Below are 20,482 nucleotides of genomic sequence, written 5' to 3' on the forward strand. Positions count from 1 at the left end.
TTTTTCTGAGGTCAGATTCGGATTCAGCGCAGCAAAAACCTTCGGGTATAGTAGGTCTGGTCTCTGGTTCTGAGAATTGTTGGCCTGTGTAATTCATCTCTTTTAGTTAAAAAATCTATTATTTGGTTAAAAATGCGTTTTTTGAGTTAAAAATTATTTTATTAAACTGAAAATTCGACTATTTCATTCAAGGTTAAAACTTGATCGTTTTTAATTAATAATTCAACTACTTGTTTGAAAATTAGGCTCTTTTGTTACAAATGTATTTTTTGGTCAAAAATTCATCTCTTTCAAAAATTTAACTATTTTATTAAAAATTATTCTTTTTTTGGCTGAAAAATAATTTGTGGAACTGAAAATTGAACATTTCCCTTTTTTCGTAAGCTTACGATTATACATTTTTTACTATTTTTCGAATTAGAAAAAAATCTTTCCAAATTGTACCTTTTTTCGCTATTGTTAGTTTAACATTTTAAAGTCGAAAATATCAAAAATTGCATATTTTAAAATTTAATTATTAAAAAGTGAACAAATTTAAAATTAAAATAGCTTCGAATAGAACATTTTTAAAATAAATAAGTAAAGTTCATTTTTAAAATAAAGTAAACGAGGAAGTCAATCAGTTTGAGGAGAAAAAATGTAATATTTTAATTCCTGGTCACTTTTTATTTATTTTTTTGTATCAAATAGTATAATTTTCAACTAATAAAAATAATTTTTTTTTTACTAAAAACGACATCGTTTAATTTTCAGGTAAAAATTAAATAGTTCAATTTTGAGCCAAACTGATGAGTTTTCACACAGGAATATTAAGTTTTTACTATAAAGACAAATTTAAAAAAAATTCGTTAAATTTTCAACTGAAAAGATTAATTTTCAAAAAAAAGAGAAGCGAATTTTTTGGCAGCATTTTTGAATTTTCTAGTATAGAGGTGAATTTTTAACTAAATTTTAATATTAATATTTAATATTATTTAATATTAAATAAAAAACAGTTGAATATAAAGAAGACAAATCTTAAATGAAATACTCAATTTTTAATTTCAAAAATTTATTTTAGACAAAATATTTTTTAAATTCAGTAAAATATTTTAAATTTTTATCGAAATAAATAAATTTGCTTCTAAAAAACTGTAACCAAAAGTGAAATAATTGAATTTTCACTTAAAAAATAATTTTGAACCAAGAAAAATGAGTTCTGAACAAAATATTTAAAGTTGCAACCAAAAATAATAAATTTTTAACCAAATAAGATGAATTTTTAAAAAAGATTAATTTTCTACCGAAAAGTCGAGCTCTAAACTAAAAAATTAATTGTTAATAAAAACAAATATTTTAAACAAAGGAGTTACATCTTTAACCAAAGAAATGAATGTCCAAACAAGAGGAATAATTTCAAAAAAAGTCAATCTTCAAAAACATAGTTGAATTCTCAACTAAAAAGATCAGTTTTCAACGAATGAAAAATTAAATAAAAAGAAATTAGATAATTTTCAACCTAAAAATTTTTTTCAACCAGAAATATTAATTTTGAAGCAAAGCAGACAAATTTTCAATAAAATACATTAATTCTCGTTCAAAATGTTACTTTTTAAACTAAAAGAGGCGAATTTTTAACCAAAAACGAAAAATTTAAACTTTCAGTTAATTAATTTTTAACGAAAAAATTAATTTTCATTGAAATAGTTTATTTTTGACCAACGTAATCGTGTTTGATAAAAAATTATTGTATTTAGTTGAAATTTCTTCTTATTTTGATAGAAAATTATTATTTTTTGTTAGATAATTAATCTTTTTGGTAGAAAATGGACGTTTTTCTTGAAAAATTGATATTTTTTGTTCAAAATTCATTTATTTGGTGAAAATTTGTAACTATTGCAACTATTTTGTAAGAAATTAGACCTTTTGGTCAGAAAATTCATCTCTTTTAATAAAAATTTAATTTAAAAAAAATTAAAAATGCAAGTGTTTGGTGGAAAATTCTTGTATTTTGTTGACGTTTTTCTCTTTTAATCGAAATTCATATTCATTTTTTTTTTTGAAATTTTTTGTTTATTTAATTCAACTATTTTGTAAGAAATTAGTCATTTTGGTCAGAAAATTAATCTCTTTTAATAAAAATGTAACCTTTATTTTATAAAAAATGCAACAGTTTGGATGAAATTTGTTGTAATTTGTTGAAATTTCTTCTTTTTTAATAGAAAATTTATATTTTTTGTCAGATAATTAATCTTTTTGGTAGAATATTGATCCTCTTCGTTAAAAATTCATTTATTTTGTTCAAATTAATATTTTTTAAAAATTCAACTATTTCGTAAGAAACTGGTCCTTTTGGTCAGAAAATTCATCTCTTTTAGTAAAAATTAAACATTTTTAAAATAAAAAATGCAACTATTTGAATAAAAAATTTTGTATTCTGTTGAAATTTCTTCTTTTTTTTATAGAAAATTGATATTTTTCGTTAGATAATTTATATTTTTTATAGAAAAATCTTTTTGGTTAGAAATTTATTTATTTGTTAAATTTTTTTTTGATTAAACTATTTTATAAGAAATTAGTAATTTTGGTCAGAAAATTTCATCTCTTGTAATAAAAGTGTAACCTTTTTTTTTTTTATAAAAAATGCAACTTTTTGGATTCAATTTTTTTTTGTACTTTGTTAAAATTTCTTCTTTTTGATTAGAAAATTCATATTTTGGTAGATAATTAATCTTTATGGTAGAAAATTGATCTTCTTTGTTAAAAATTAATTTATTTGGTTGAATTTTTTATTTTAATTTCAACGATTTTGTAAGAAATTAGTCCCTTTGTTCAGAAAAATCCTCTCTTATAATAAAAATGTCACCTTTTTTTAATAAACAATGTAACTGTTTGGATGAAAATTTTTATATTTTGTTCAAATTTTTTTTTAATAGAAAATTCATATTTTTTGTTTGATAATTAATCTTTTTGTTAGAAAATTTCTCTTTTTGTTGCAAAAATTTAAATTTCTGGTTAAAAATTCATTTATTAGGTTGAAAGATCAACTATTTTGTTAAAAAATATTCTCTTTTGTTTAAAAGTTCAAATATTTCGTTGTAAATTAAACTGTTTGGTTGAAAATGATTTTTGTTGCTAAAAATTCAATTGTTCGGTTGAAAATTCATTTTTCTTGGATGGAAATTATTTTTATTATTGAATATTAATTTTCTGGGGTTTAAAATTAAAATATTTTCTATAAAATTGGACCTTTTATGTTAAAAACTTTAATCTTTGATTAAAAATTCGTATTATTGGGTTGAAGAGATAGTTTGGTAGAAAATTAATTTGTTTATTAAAAAAATTCATCTATTTTAGTCAAAATGTATTCTTTTTTTGGTAGAAAGTTTATCTTCATTGGTTGAAAATTTATCTTTTTATTAAAATTCAACTATTCTGGTGGAAAATGAAACCTATATCGTCTTAAAAATGTTTCTTTCAAAATTTTGCTTTTCATATTGAATTGAAAATTGGTCTTTTTTTGTAGAAATTTAATCTTTTTGTTGAGAATTGATCTTTGTAGGTTGAAAATGTAAAATGTAAAGTATGTAAAAGCATACATTTTTTGGCTTAAAAATTTAACTATTTGTTTAAAAGTTCAATTTTTTAAATTTAAATTTGTCTCTTTTCCTTATAAGTTAAAATATTTAGTTAAAAATTCCATTTTAAACCATTTAATTTGAAAATTTTCAATTACGAAAAAGAAAAATTCTTAATATTTAGAAATATCTGACTTTGAATTTAAAATCACTAATTATAAATTAAATATTCAAAATAAAAAAAAACCTAAACGTTGAACGTCACAAATTTAATTTGTAAGTCAAATCATGTAATTTTGATATATTAATAACAATTGAACACCTATTATTTTGCGAAAAAAATCGAGTAATTTGAAGAAATATTTAGAAGTTTTGAAAAAATTAAAAATTTGATATAAACAAATTTCAGTGAAAATAGTCTGCGGCCTAATTCAAAACCAAATATAGATATTGGCTGATGTACAAAAAAAATTTAGAAGCCTTTTAAGAATTTTGAAAGGATTCAGAACAATAAAAGACATTTTATAGGAAAATTAGAAATGATTATTTCGAAAAATAAATTTGAAGAGAGTATTTAAAAAGATTTAGAAAGATTAACAAAATTATTAAAAATAAATTTGAAGAATTTAAGGAAATGTTTTTCAATTTCGCAGGATATAGAAAAAAATTTGCAGGAAAACTTTGAATAATTTTAAACATGTTTAGATGGTCTTAAAAAAGTTTAAATAATTCAACATTTGAAAAAATACCAAACAACATGAAAATATTTCAAAATTTTGTAATAAAATTTTTTGAAGCATTTTAAGAATTTGTATTTTACACGCGTAAATTATTGAGCATTTGACTACAGCATTTTTGAATTAAAATATCATTAAACTTCAGTTTTAAAAGTTCAAAATTCAAGAGTTCCACTTCGAGTGCTTTAATTTGCAATCTCCATTTTTATTACTCTAAATGGAACCATTTTTGTCTCGATTTTTTTAATTTCGATTTTCAAATTCGATTATTTTAATTTCATTGAGCGTTAATAGTATTGGTGAACCGGGAAATGCCCAGGGATTTTTTTCTTCCATTAAAATGGCCACCCTGAACTTTTCTTTTAGATCTCTGATTTAATTCCGTGCCCTGAACTTTTAATACCTTCACGAATTCTATTCCTAATAACTTTATCTCTCTCCTCAACAGGAGGATTACTTTCTGTTGTATCAGTGCCTTGAGTCGATGCTATCGTCAAAGTCGAGAGTGGAGCCCGATCTCTACACGATGTCAAATGGTCACGTGGCCGCAATGAACGACGCGAGTGAAATTAATACGGTAATAGCGCCACCTCAGCACATACCCCTGGACTATCCAGTAAAGTTGCCCGTTATTCGTGAGTACGTCCCTGTCGACCAAAACGGAGAATACATCCCGGACTATTCGATTCCAATGCACGTGAATCACGCAAACGAGCGAGGTTGTCCGGCCAATGACACGTGTCTGATGCGAGGCGACCACATGATTTCAGAAAGTGCTTCGATGCAACTTTGCAATGCCAACTTCACGAGTCATCCGGGTGCACCAATCACGATCGACGTTAACGGGTGTGTCACCAATGGCAACATGAGAGTACCACCTGAAGGCATGGAAGCCACCTGCATGATGGCGCCACAATGATGGAACCCAGATTCATTACTTGCTATCCAAATCAGCGCGGAACACTCGGGGCGGAGAGTTTGTCTCTAAGGCGGGGGCTCTCCAGAAATTTAGTGACATGAGAAATTGGCAGGAGAAACTGACATGAGAAAGTGACATGAGACAGAGATATTAGGGAAAAAGTTCATGAACAAGTGACATGGGAAACTGGCATGAGAAAAGGATATTAGAAAAAAATAAAATAAAGTGGCATGAGAAACTGACATTAGAAAAAAATGACATGGGAAAGTGACAAGAGAAAAAAATTGCATGCGAAAGTGGTATTAGAACCTGACATGAGAAACTGACACGAGAAAAAAAATAACACGATTAAGTGTTATAAGAAGAAAATGACACGAGAAAGTGACTTTAGAAAAAACATGACATGAGAAACTGACGTAAGAAAGTGAAATAAGAAAAAAAAAATGACACGAGAAAGTGGCATGAGAAACTGACACGAGAAAAAAACTCTCTGTCAGTCAGAAAATCTCCAAAATGGTGAGCTCTCTTCGAGATAACTTCCCTTGATTTCCCAGTGTCCCAATTTCTTCAGAAGAAAAAGGATGAGTGAGTAATGAAGCTAAAGACTTTTTCCTTCGATTTTTGTCGAATAGAGTGATCCCCTTTTGAGTGAATTATCAATCGCGGTTCAAAGACTCTCACATTTGGCGAAAATTTCGAAGGGCTTTTGTATATAGAATAATTGTTCGATAAGATTGATCGAACTTGGTTTTTTTGTGAAGCAATCGTGACCGAAATGTCTTTCTTTTTTTACTCAGCGACTAATCTCGCGAATACGTACGAAATGAGAGATTAAAGCGTGATGTGGTATCATTTCCTAGTCCAGTCAGAGAAAACATTTTTATTCAGTGCGATATGAGAGAAGAAATCGTTTGTAAATAATCGTACGGACCATCCGACAGATCTAGTTGCCAAAGAATTTAGATGATAATGCGTAACTGTAAGCGTTAGTAACTCGAATTCGGATAGGAGGAGGGGAATGGATTTTGAATCATTTTTTTTAAAGGCGCTATTAGGGCAACAATTTTTATTCAATCGTCACCAAAATTAGGGTACCTTATGAAATTCTTCTGTTTTTATATAGATTTTCTAAAAGATTGACGCGGAATTTTTTTTTTCTTTTAGCTAGAAAGTGATCCTCTATTTTTGCCAGATTAAAAATATATATATTCAAAGGTTGCTATGGAGACTTTTATGCCGAAAATTCGGCTATTTAAACTTTTTATTTTTCGTTTCTACAATTTTCACATTCTTAAAGTCATGAAATTTTCGGGAAATATTATTTGCCTTACTGACAATAATTTTTACTATTAAAAAAGAATTGAGAGCAATTCTTCTCCTACAATTCAAAAATAATTTTTTTTTAAATATTAAAAAATCGGTAAATTGTTGTAAAAGAAAAGTCTTTAGTATCTTATTTTTTATACTTGAGTGAAAGAAACAAATTTCTTGGAATTAATTTAAAAAGATTATTTAAAAAGATTAAAAAATATATTTTAGAACCTATTTTAGGGATTTTGAAAGGTTTGAAGAAAATAATAAAATTTTATTAAGATTCTGGGGAAAATTTTAAACGATTTTTTATGCCGACAAATTAATTTCAAAAGATTATTTAAAAAGATTTTAACAAATTAAAAAAGAATCTGGAAGATCGAAGTTACCGAATTATATCAAAAAATATTAAGAAGATTTCTGAAGATTTTTAAGCTTTTTACACATTTTTAATTATTTAAAAAAATTTTGGGAATAATTTAATTTAGTTAAAATTTGTTTAAACTTTTAAATATTTTTGAAAATTTATCAAATATTTTTTATTTCTTAACATTTATTTCTAAATAATTTTTTTCGAAATATTAACAAGTCGATAAATTGTTGTAAAAGAAAATCTTTGGTACTTTTTTATATTTAGTTGAAAAAAAATTGTTTGAAAATAATTTTTAACCTTTTTAAGAATTTCGAAAGGTTTCAAGAGAATAATAAATTTTTTTTTAAGAATCTGAGGAAAATGTTAAATATTTTTTTGTCCTGCTAAATTAATTTAAAGAGATTATCTAAAAAAATTTTAAACATTTCAAATGATTTTCAAAATTTTCAAAAATGAATCTGAAAACTTTTAAGACCATTTTTAAAATTTTGAATTATTTTCTAAAATTTTAGGAACAATTTGATTAATTTTAAACGATATTTGGGAATTTTTGAACTTTTAAACAGATTAAAAATATCTTCAAACATTCAGAGTTTTTCGAAAATTTATCAAGTATTTTTTAATTTCTTCGACTATTTTTAAACTATTTTTTAACCTGGAAAAAATTTGAACAGATTTTTTATTTTTAAACATCTCAAATAATTTTTCAAAATTGTAAAAAATCAATTTGGAAAGTTTTAACACAATTTTTTCAATTTTGAATAATTTTTTAACATTTTGGAAATAATTTGACTCAATTTAAACAATATTTGGGAAGGTCTGAAAGAGTTACAAAAATTTTCAAACGTTTAAAATTTTTCGAAAATTTATTAAATATTAATATATTTCTTACAAATTTTTTTCAAAAAAAAAGAATTTTTTTCGAAATATTAAAAAAGCGAGAAATTGTTTAAAATGATATTCTGTTTATAAACATTTCAAAATATTTTCAAAGTGGTTAAAAATGAATCTGGAAAGTTTTAGGACAATTTTTTAAAATTTTGTAGTGTTTTTTTATTAATTTCAGGAATAATTCCATTGAATTAAAACGGTATTAGAAAATTTCATAAGTTTTGCAGAGTTCAAAATATTTTTAAGCTTTAAAAGATTTTCGAAAATTTATCCTTAAAAAAATGTCTAAACAAGATTTTAGGTATGAAATATTAAGAATTTTTATTTTGTGTTCAAAATTAATTTGACCCTCAAACTGATTTGATTCCATTTTTGTTCCTTTCTTGAATGAAAAATCTTTTTTAGTTAAAAATGTATCTGTTTGGTTTAAAATGTTCTTTTTATTAAAATTTTGATTTCGCATGTCTAAAAACTTTTTTAAAAAAACTTTTGGAATTTACGCAGAATCATAGGAAAATTATATTTTGAAAGTTTACAAAATTTTAGAAAAAATTCAGCCAAGTTTTAAATATTTGGAAATTTGGACAAGATTCAGAATAAATAATTAAATAATTTTAAATTTAAAAAGATTTCAAAAAACTTGAAACGTAGATTTTTAAAGATTTAGAACAAAGGATTCGGAAGCTTTTTTAAAATTTTGAAAGGTTTCAATAAAATACAAAACTTGCCTTAAGGTTCCTTCGAAAATTAAAAATGATTTTTTATCTTGGCAAATTAATTTTAATAGATTAAATTTTTTTTAAAGATTTCTACATTTTTTACAAATAGAAAGGTTTTACATAATAACACAATATTTTCTTAAATTGCTGGGAAAAAAAGAAATGATTTTTTCTTTTGTAACGTCGTAAAAAAGATATTTAAACTGGTCACTTTCAACGATATTTCAGAATTTTAGAAGTCTTAAAGAAATTAAACATATTTTTAAAGCTTAAATTTTTTCGAAAATTCTTTAAATAACAAATTTTTAAAAATAATTTTCCTAGACAATTGTTCGACAGATCTGAAATATACGAAAATTTGAATGTTTATTAAAAATTATTTCCCCCTTAAATTATAATTGGTTTGCCATTTTCTTTACTGCATAATCTTTTTTGATTAAAAATGTAATAGTTTGGTGAAAAATGAACTTTTTTTGTTGAAATTTTGATTTCACATATCTGAAAGCTTAAAAAATCTTTTTGAATTTTCTGCAGAATCCTATGAAAATTATCTTTGCATAAGCTTGAAGATAAATAAACAAAAAAGCTTAAAAATTAAAGAATATTTCAAAAATTGTATTTTGTATTAAAAATGTTTTTTACATTAAATTATAATTTGGTGAAAATTTTTCTGTTTACCGTTTTTAAAAAGTTTAATTTAACAAGAATTTATGAATTTTTTCACTTTCTGGAAACACCATTTTTTAAGTGTAGGACATAAATTGCCTAATTTTTTAAAATATTAAAAATTGTTTTGAGTAAAATAAATAAAATTGACTGAGATTTTTCTAAATTCAAAGAAATTATTAAGGATTGTGAATTCTAATATCAACCTTATCATAAAAATCTGACAAAAATAGATAATTTTCTTAACATAAGAAAGAAATTCATTTCATGAGGCATGCTAAAAGAAATTGTCCGATTGGCGACTAAATTAATTCTAATCTTCACATCGTAATTATTTAATTAGGTAAAATAAGAAACAAGTTACATAAACTGTTTTTTTTTTGGTAATTTTTTTAATTTGGATAATATTCCAGTAGAAAAATGATTTGACTATTGCAAAAAATTTTAAAAGTGCGTTTTCTTACAACGAGAAATTAAGGCTCGTGTTTTATCCTCAAAGTACGTAAATGTGACTCTAAAATCTCACACATTTTTTATGCCATTGATCATTCCTTTTGATTATGGCAAGACGTGGAAAAAATAATTACAATTACAGACACTTCGCGACATTCTTCTTCAGTTAAGAATTTTTTTATTTCCTTTTGAAACTACAACCAGCGCAACAAATAACACTTTCTAGTAAAATATTTGATAAAAACAATCTCACATATCTACATGCATTCCAAAAATGAATTATATCGCGGAATTCCATTGTAATTGTTTTTTTTTTAGACATTTTTCATTACAAGAATTCATTTTTTTCCCGATTTTATAGCAAAAGCTGGCACCGATTGCAATCAGTGAAATTGAAAATTTGGAAAAAGGTAATTTTTTGTAATCGTTACTTCCAGTATCATCACCTGCATTTTACGGTGAGAGAAAGTGAATTATTAATTCTGTTAACTTACTTTAGTGAACCCAGGGTGTCTATTCTACCTGAAAAAACCTGAAAATGTCGGGGATTTTTTTTTAAAGTCAGGAAACTTTTACGAGGGTGTTACTTTTTTTTAAATTTAAAATTGAATAACATTGATTTTCTTCATTTGTAGGTGTAGATTTATATTACTGGAATGAAATATTTTTATAAAAATTGGTATTTTTTTTCGAAATTAATTTTTTAATTGTCAATTTAACTATTTTATTTTTGGTTAAAAATAAATGCTTTTATTTGAAAATTCATCTTTTTGTTTGAAAATTTAACAGTTTGTTTGCAATTCTTTCTATCTTTCTTGTCTGAAAAATCATTCTTCGTTGAAAATTTGCCTTTTTTAGTTGAAAATTTCGTCTTTTTGGTAGAAATCTGTTTGGTTGGAAATATTACTATTCTAGTCAAAGGTTCATAATTTTAGTTAAAAACTCATATTTTTGGTTCAAAATTGAACTATTCTAGTTGGTGATTCTGCATTTTAATTGAAATTTTATAAATTGTTTGGGAAAAAAATATATATATATATATATATTTTTAATTCAACTTTTTGATTTCAAAATTTATCTCCTTTAGTTGAAAGTTTAAATATTTTGGTAGAATTTTTGCTGTTGTAGAAAATCAATTAAAAACAAAATTTTGACTTCCTCTTTTATGATAAAAATTCATCTGTTTGGTTGAACATTAATTTTATTTACTGAAAATTTAAATGTTTTATTTTTTGTTGGAAATTGATCTTTTTTAGTTCAAAATTCAAATATTTCATGTGAAGATTCATAAGTTTAGTTGACAATTTTTCAGTTTGTTTGAAAATTAATTTTTTCAAATTAGTTTTTCTGTTAACTAAAAGTTTTTTGAGTAAAAAATTAATATTTTTGTTTCAAAATAATGGGCCGCAAATGATTTTTTTATTCTTGATTGCAAATTTTATGATTTTATTTTTCATGATAAATTAATTGTGTTACATTTATATTATTTTGTTGAAATTCGTATTTTTTGGTCAAAAAAATTAATCTTCTTTTTTTAAAACTAATTTTCTTCTTTAAAAATTGCTCTTTTTGTTTGAGAATTTAAGTTCTTTTCAGTAAAAAAATCATATACCTCAGTTTATGATTCATTATTTTAATAAAAAATTCATTACTTCGGTTGAAAATTCATTTTTTTATCGCGGTAACTACATTTTTAAATTGAAAATCTAATTATTCCAATTTTGGTTGAAAAACGATTTTTTTCTATTTAAAAATTCAACTATTTGTTCGAAAATTGATCTTTTTAGCTAAACATTCTTTTACTTGTTTAACTAATTAATGGATCATACTAATATATTTAGGAATATCTTGTAGAAAATTTTTTAAAGCCTTCTATAATCTCAATTTAAATATAAATTGAACTCTTATAAACTGAAAAAACCTCCATAATTTAAAAAATTAGACCTGAAAAAGTCTTGAGGTACCTGAAAAAAACTGGAATTGGCAGAGAATTTTATTCCATGATTTGAGTAGACACCCTGAAACCTCACCTTTTTTACATTCTCATAATTTTTACAATCATTTAAACTGCAACAAGAACCAATTTATTCTTCTTTGGCACAAAAAAAAAACCGAAGAGTTTTGCGAGATTTAAAAACCAGATTTCTGAAGCCTAATGTAATTTTTAATTTTGCAATGCTCTTCGTGATAGTAATTGAATCTACGATAATCGTTTAATTTTCGCGTGGAGATTAATCGCGCGCTGACTGTCCACTGTGGAACCACTTAAACAATCTGCATTTTTGTACAATATACGTGATATTCATGATGCATTTTTATTAAAACAGTGTATGAATGCGTTAAGGTTACAACATTTATTATACTGCGAATACTCCAGATTTCCAAATCCGTTTAGATTAAAAAAATGTTGTCAGTCCAATTGGTAATCATTTGTCTTACCCTGGCAGGAAAATAATTCGTCTTTTCCTGCCAGAAGAATTCGTCGTCTCCTGGCAGGAAAATAATATTTTTCCTCATAGCAGGAAAATAATTGACCTTCTACTGGCAGGATAAGAATTTGTATTATCATGGCAGGAAAATAATTTGTCTTCTTCTGGCAGGATAAGAATTTCTCTTTCTCGCAGAAGAATTTGTCTTCTCCTGGTAGGATACGAATTTGTCTTCTCATTGCGGAAAAACAATTTGTATTCTCCTGGCAGGAAAATAATTGGTCTTTTCCTGGCAGGATAAGAATTTGTCTTCTCATGGCAGAAAAAGAATATTTTTTTCTCATGACAGGAAAATAATTTGTTTTCTCCTGGTAGGATAAGAATTTGCCTTTTCCTGGAAGAATAATTTGTCTTCCCCTGGTAATAGAACCTGGCAGGAGTAGACGTTGCTCAAAATAAAAATGATAAAGTGTCCGAGTAGCGCTTAATTTAGAATTGTCGACAACGAAATGAGAAAATTTCTCCCGTTAAAGCACCTGAGCATCAAAAAGATGCACAATTTCATGATTTTTTGCGTTTAGTATTTCCCAGGATCTCTGACAAGATCTTGCCCAGCTTAGGTGCTCTTGAAGACTGAATTTTTAATTTTCGCTATTTAACGACGATTTAAGAGATAAGAGAATGCGAGGAACGAAAAGCTCTGGGTGATAGAAACGAAAATTTACGTAGGATTTTATATTAATTCAAAAACATTTCGATTCTGAGAGAAAAAACTATGTACGAATCATGTATTGTTTGATTACTTTTCACCAAAATGATTTTAAAAATTATTGCAAAATTTTAAATGAAGTATTTGAAATGTAAAAGTTTAAAAATTTAAACGTGCAGAATACTAGAATGTTATTTCAAAAATGAAAAAAAAAACTACAAAATTAAAGCTCTTAAAACAAATAAACAAAATCTGAATTATTTGCGATGGAGTACTTTCCAATTAATTTTTTTTATTTTAAACGCCAGAGCTCTCATAAAACTTGAAATTCTAAAAAAAATTTTAGTTTAAATTAAAAAAATAATTTCCTGTGATCAAATATGATTGCAGAATTTATATAAAAGCGTTCGACTTTAAAGAATTTGAATTGATAAAGTTTAAAATAAACAATTTTTAAATTGTCCTTTTCATGAAAAAACCAATACAAATTTAACATATTCAAATTCAGGCTTTTAAAAATTTGCAATTTTAACTTGAAAACCTTCACGAAGTAAATTTTTTGTGAAATTATATTTTTTTACAAGAGTGGAACAATATTTTTTGGGATTAAAAATGATTGCACAATTTCAAACTAAGTACTTTAAATACAATAATTTTAGTTGGTAACGCTTAAAATAAAATTTGTTATATTGGCCTTTTAAAATTGAAGCATTTGAAGTTTAACAATTTTAATCATTAAACCGTTCTTGGAAATGTTAGAAGTTTTTAAAAGATTAAAAATTTTTATTTATTTGTTTACAAACTTCTTCATGTACTCAAGAGATATATTTTAAATTCACTCGATTTTCTTCTAAAACTTTGAAAAATCCTGTGAATTAAAACAATAAACTTTTGTAATAATATTCTACCATAACATTTTTTTTCAAATTTAGTTGCAATTTTTTCTTCTTTCTTGACTGGAAAATCTTATCTGCTTGGAAGTTCAACTATTTTATTCAAAATTAGCCCTTTTTAATTTAATGCTACTATTTTTTATGAAAAATTACAAACTTTTTCGTTGGAATTTTAACCGTTACATTTTCCGCTGTGAGTTCATCTTTTTTGGATGAAAAATCAACTTTTTTTGTTAAAATTTTGATTTCATATGACTGAAATCCTGAAAAAGATTTTTTTTAATTTTCTGAAGATTTGAAGGAAAATTATTCAAGAATTTCTATTAAAATTTGGATTATTTTTGATAGAATACGTTATGGTTTGAAAATTTGTGTATAGTGTTTCAAATGTGAAAATCTTCACCTTTAGAGCTGAAAATTGAGATATTTCTAATGTTTATTTAAAATTTTAAAACATTTTTAAATTAAATCTTTTCAAATTGTGTTTCAAACTTTTAAAGTTTGAAAGTTGAATTATTGAATTGATTCATGTGGAAATTTAAACAGTACATGATTCCTAATATTGTCTATCGAATCGAATTTCTTTTTTCGAAAATACTTTTTCTTAACGAACTCTCCTCATAAAGGAAAAAAGTGAACTAAATATTCTAAGTGTTTTTTATGTAGCGAAACTAATTTCTTCGTGAAAGTGATTTAGTATTAATTCGTAGTTCTCAAACAATTTTTTCGGTATAAATTTCCCAGATAACATGATTTGAAGAGTGGTCGCTCTCGAAAGTGATTCAATATTTCCACGAGAGCTATGCACAAAAAGCCGTCCGAGATCGACCGAATAGAATTTCAAAGTGGTGAATAGAAAATCGGAAATCGATTCAATCGTCGTCAGTATGCTTCCCAAGGATTGCAGCGTTTAAAAGACAATTATAGTGAACCTTCATTTATTCCAAGGGCCAAAAAAAGTAAAAATTCTGATATTCTCAGTATGCCCCCACTCTACCGCCTCTTTGTAATTGGTCAGTCACTGGCGCGAGCGAGACCGTACGGGGGCAGTTGTGGGAGATGAGGCAGATCCGGCAATTGAAATATTTGAGCCGAGAGAATTGAAATTGGTGAGTCTGGGTAATTGGTGAGCCTTTGTAATTGGTGAGTGAGCCTTGGTAATAGATGAGTCTTAGTAACAGGTGAGTCTTGGTAACAGATGAGTCTTGGTAATAATAGGTGAGCCTTGGAATAAGTGAAAGTGCACTGTTTTTGAAAAAATGAAGGAGATTTGTAAAATAAAGAAAAGAAAATAGTAGCGCTGCCCGATCCAGTCAGCCAATCAGTCCCTCCTTTTGCATCCGACGTCTGTAATATACTTTTTGTGTAATATTGTTGCAATCCGCATAATTATTAACGATAACGTTAAGAAAAGAGCGACTAACGATTTATACATATACGTGTAATAATCACATATGTCCATAGCTATGTAAATTCGAAATAAGTAATATCTCTATCTAGATTATATATGTAGCTACCAAGGAAAAGGATACTTGCAGAAAGGATCATTTTCAAAATTTGTTTTGCATTTTCCAATTTTTACATTCTTATTAGTCTCATTTTGGAGAGTTGGAAAATCTGCACGAATTGTAGTATTAAATTTCAGATGTACAGAGAATCTTATATATGTAATATATGTATGAAGTTTAATACTTTGAAGGGCGTGATAGAATATACGATTTTTTTTAGGACTTGTTTTTTTCATTCTCGTTTAACGAAAAATCAAAAGTACCTTGACTTTCAGCAAAAAGTCCTTTTTTCTGGTAGGCAATGTTGTACACAGACTATGTATCATTCTTGAACAAATCGATGTTTTCAATGAAATGATGATGTTAGAATTTTAATAAATGCGACTGTCTGTGTAAAGTAATTACAGCAAGATCCGAAAGCCGAACGAGAGATGCCAGTGCGCGAAATAGAGCAATCGGCAATTCTTTTTAGAAAGCGATGCTTATTATTATTTTTTTTAATCTTACAATTAGTAAAAAAGACCCTACTGAAAATTCTGATCTCGTAAACTACGTCGGAAATTAGTTAGGACACTGCTTGTTTTAAACAGAAAGTCAGTGATTTTTTATGTTATAAATTTAATTGAAAAAAAATTTAATTTAATAACTTACATGTAACGAAGTTTTTTTATATTATTCAGCTTTTAATATATAATTTACTTAAAATTTCGGGAATAAAATTTTGAAAGGTTTCTACATAATAAAAAAACACTAAAGATTCCTGAGAAATGTCAAATGATTTTTTAGTTTTAAAAATTAATTTTAAAAGAAAATGGAAGATTTCGAAATATTTTAAATTATTTCCTCAAATTTCTCAAAATAATGTAGAAGATTTGAAAGAAAAATTGCGCAATTTCATCAGAGTAGAAAGTTTTATAAAAAATTGACTAAGTTTTAAATATTTGAAAATTTTGAAAAGATTCAGAACAAAAAAATTAATAATTATAAATTTAAAAAGCTTTCAAAAAACTTTAAACCTACTTTTTTCAAGCCTAAAAAAATCTTGGAAGATTTAAACAAAATTTGAAAGCTTTCAAGAGAATACAAAGTTCTTGAGATATTTAAAATGAAAATGGTAAATTCAAAATGATTTTTTATTTAGAAGAAATCATTTTTAAAGAATACTTAAAAAGATTAAAAGACATCTTTATGTTTAAAAAATTGCATAATTGAAAACCTAGGTTTTTTAAGATTTCAAAGAAGAAATTGGGAAGCGTTTGAAGAATTTGGAAAGCTTTCAAGAGAATACAAAAATTTTCTTAAGGTTTCTAGAAAAATTAAAAAAGATTTTTTATTTTGACAAATTAATTTTAAGAGATTATTTCAATTTTTTGATCACTTAACAGATTTGCCCAATTGTCAAAAATAGAAAGGTTTTAAGGAAAACCAAATCTCTGCTTGAGATTTCTTGGAAAAAAATTATTTTTTATTTTGAAACATTTTCAAAGATTCCTAAAGTTGTAAAACATACATCTGAAAAGTCCCAAGAAAATTTTGATATATTTAAGAAATTTAAATTAAAAGAGATTTTTAAGAAACTACAAACGTAGATTTTTAATTATTTAAAATATTTTTAAAATTCAACAATTGAAAGCGTAGAGTTAAAGATTTCAAAGAAAAAATTTTAAAACTCTAAATTAAACATTTTTTTTAACTTTTACAAGACTTTCGCTTTTAAAATAAATTGCATTTTTTCTAAAATTTTGAAAGATCCTGTAAAATAATTTTAAAAAAGGCTTAGGTATTTATTTAAAAGATCTGAAGAATCCGAAATCTTTATTTTTAATTACAAAATATTTTTTCCTTAAATTAGAATTTGGTTAAAAAAATTTTATTTTTCTTGACTGAAAAATCTTTTGTCTTTGAAATTTCAACTATTTTGTTGAAGTATCCTGTTTTTTAGTTGATTTCTCGAAGTTTTTCCTGCGAAATTTAATGCCATTTTTAATAAAAATCGACTTTTTATAACAAATTTCTTTCTAAGTCATAGCATGATAAACGATGACTGCATCTACGTTGGAAACTACGTCGTAAACTACAATCCTAATTTCCGACGTAGTTTCCGTTGTATTCTATGACGTCGTTTCCGACAGAGTGTCGTTCGGAGTGATACGACGTTTCTGACGTAATTGTCTTGAGCTGTTCCACCTCACTTCTAACGAAGTGGCGTAGGCAGACCCACGTCTTTTTCTACGAAGTGGCGTTTGCAGTCCCACCTCACTTCTAACAATGTGGTGCAGGCAATCCCACTTCACTTCTAACGAAGTGGCGTAGGTTGTCCCACCTCACTTTCAACGAAGTGACGTAGACAGTCCCACCTCACTTTTAACGAAGTGACATGGACAGTCCCACCTCACTTTTAATGAAGTGGCGTAGGCAGTCCCGCATCACTTTTAGCGAAGTGGAGCAGGCAGTGCCACCTCACTTTTAACGAAGTGGCTTAGGCAGCCCCGCATCACTTTTCACGAAGTGGAGTAGGCAGTCACACCTCACTTTCAACTAAGTGGCGTAGGCAGTCACACCTCACTTTTAATGAAGCGGCGTAGGCAGTCCCACCTCACTTCTAACGAAGTGGCGTAGTTTTCCCACCTCACTTTTAGCCAAGTGGCGTAGGCAGTCTCACCTCACATTCAACAAAGTGGCGTAGTCAGTCCCACCTTAATTTTAACGAAGTGGCGTAGTCAGTTCCACCTCACTTTTAATGAAGTGGCGTAGGCAGTCATGCCTCACTTTTAACGAAGTGGAGCAGGCAGTCCCACCTCACTTTTAATGAAGATGAGCAGGCCGTCCTACGTCATTTTTTATGAATTTTTGTGCGCAGTTCTACCTCACTTCTTACGAAGTGGCGTAGACAGTCCCGTGTCATTTTCGACAAAGTGTCGCACGTAGTCCCACCTCATTTGTGACGAAGTTGCGAATGCAGTCTGCCGCAGTTTCCTACTTAGTTTACGCAGTCGGAATGTTCATTAGGGGATAAATGAAAATCATGAAATTATTGAAAGAGGAAATTATTCTTTTGTTCCGTGAAGTCTTTTCTCTGGCAAAGTGATATTATTGAAACCCAGTTTTGAATAAAGATGAGGCGACCCTCGACTGACGCGAGAATCTCTCCTGAGGCGAAATTTGTAATTATTACGAAAATTGTAAATGTATGAAGTTTGATGATGGTGACCGAGCGCAATGTACGGTAATCCGTAGACTGTAGAAAATGCACTGCGCAGTAACTTGTAGTATTTCGAATTATAAAAGCAAAAAAGGCAGGCACTTTAGATTCTAGTCAGTATACCGTTTGCGAGATGACGCACATGAATGTTCTTTTTCGTTTCGTTGCACGAAGTTGACGATCGATTTATTAGCAAGGCAGTCGGTATATTAGATCTATTATAAATAATGCGGTGACATAAATGGCGATTTCGCAAAGAAGATCCAAAACTAAATGTTACACACTCACGAAGAGAAGTGAATTCTCCAACAACGGCCTCGTTTTTTTTTCTTTCTTTTGCACCAGGTCATTGGAAAACCGTATTTTCGCGAAAACATTCTTGCTTCCTTTGTACCCGAAATGCCGATAGTATTTTTAAGTATAGATAATCCTCAGATTTAGTTAAAAGTACGGTTGAAAGTTGTGATCGTTCGAGAAATGAAAATATTAAAAAAATCATTTGTACTTTTGATGAAACCTGAGAGATATTGTTCCGTTCGTTAATTTTAAACATCTGGATGACAAGTGGATTTTACTTTTCTTCGTGTATAATGAAATAAAATCAAACACAATTTTTACCGATGGAGTTGAAATCATTATGACCTTTGCTAGATATTAAGGCTTATTTTATTAGAACTAGAAAACAAAGACGCGCGCTAAGCGCGCGATATTTCCTGTTGCCTGAGGCATTTTTTAAATTAAAGTATGAAATTAATTTCAATAAAATTCTGCTGTATTTCATGGTATTTGCTATCTAAAATAATAGAAAAGAAACGCAAGGAGAAGATTTGATGAAAATTTTTCGACAATTGTAAATAATCTTGGCAATATGATGATTTTTTTGTCCGACCCCCCTTAAAAACGCGCCATTGTATGAATATCATATGATGTAACTTGAAATGGTTTCTCTTGGAACCCTTTCATCATAAAATATTTGCGAGTGAGAAAAGAAGAAAATAGTAAAGGGACAAGCAGAAAAGAAAAAGGAGGAAATGGGAAAAAGGGTGAAGGGGACGGAGAGTGTTCGAAAAGGGAAAGGGAAACAGAAAAAGGGAATAGGCAAAAGGAAAATGAGAAATGGGTAAGGGAGAAAAAGGAAAGGAAAAGGGGAAATAAGAGAAACAAAAGGGGAAAGGGGAGCATAGGAAAAAAGAAGGATAAAGGGAACGGGAAATGGTGAAGAAGGAAAGGGTAATCGGTAAAGGGGAATGTGTAAAATGAAAAGAGAAGGAGGAAATGAGAAAGGGTGTAAAGAGGAAAAGGGCAATGGGAAACCGAGATAAAGTGTGAAAGGAAGAAATGTGAACGCTTAAAAAGGAAAGAGTAACAGTAAAAGGGAATGGGGGAAAAGGGAAGGAGAAAATGAGAAACCGGAAAGGGTGAAAGGGGAAAAGTGAATGAAAAAGGGAGGAATGGGAAAAGAGAAAAATAAAAGTGGAAAGGGGAGAATAGCAGAAAGAAGAAGGGTAAAGGGAACGGGGAAATGGAGAAAGGGGAAAATGGGAAAAAAAGATTGATATTTGATTATAAAAAAAAATTAGATAGAGGAGTTATATTTATTTCGATTTGTTTAAATCAATTGTTTATATTTTAAAAAAATTACGGTTATTGTAAAAAAAAATCTCTATCGAAAGAGTGTCCAGTTGACAATCACTAGTTAAAAAATTAGAAAAATATATTCAACGAATGGATAGCAAATAAATAATGATCGAACTCATGCAGAAAAATGATTTTAACAATAAATTTGATAAAACTTCGAATTTCATCAAACCACTCAAATTGTATTTTTTACTTATCCTCGGCAACCGAATAAAGTAATTTTCGCGAAAAAAGGTCGACCATCGAAAAGTAGGTGGCTCACTCGGCAGATTTTGACACTAATTGATTTATAAATCAACTGTTTTCACTGATAGAGGAGTAGGATTTTATTATTTCACGAATAAAACATTAAAAATTCACAAGTTTATTTCACAAACTAGTCATGAAGTGAAGATATTTTACTTTATTCATTAATTTATTTAATTAAATAAGTCATTTCAGTCATTAAACAATAAGTAAACTTTTTTAATTTCAAAG

The 20,482-nt window shown here is 27.3% G+C and overlaps 1 protein-coding gene across 5 annotated transcripts in view; it reads left to right on the plus strand.

Annotated features, from left to right (window-relative positions):
• LOC117171743 (tyrosine-protein phosphatase 99A) overlaps window positions 1-5,660 on the plus strand; it is a 117,093-nt gene extending 111,433 nt beyond the window's left edge. For all 5 annotated transcript variants that reach the window (XM_033359332.1, XM_033359333.1, XM_033359334.1 and 2 more), the window contains exon 14: window positions 4,743-5,660. In XM_033359332.1, coding sequence (XP_033215223.1) covers window positions 4,743-5,213 — 471 coding nt within the window. In that variant the 3' untranslated portion in view covers window positions 5,214-5,660. The remainder of the gene's footprint in view (window positions 1-4,742) is intronic.
• Window positions 5,661-20,482: the final 14,822 nt, after the last annotated feature.

The sequence above is a fragment of the Belonocnema kinseyi genome, chromosome 4, assembly GCF_010883055.1.
Source record: "Belonocnema kinseyi isolate 2016_QV_RU_SX_M_011 chromosome 4, B_treatae_v1, whole genome shotgun sequence".
In the NCBI taxonomy this organism is placed as follows: Eukaryota; Metazoa; Arthropoda; class Insecta; order Hymenoptera; family Cynipidae; genus Belonocnema; species Belonocnema kinseyi.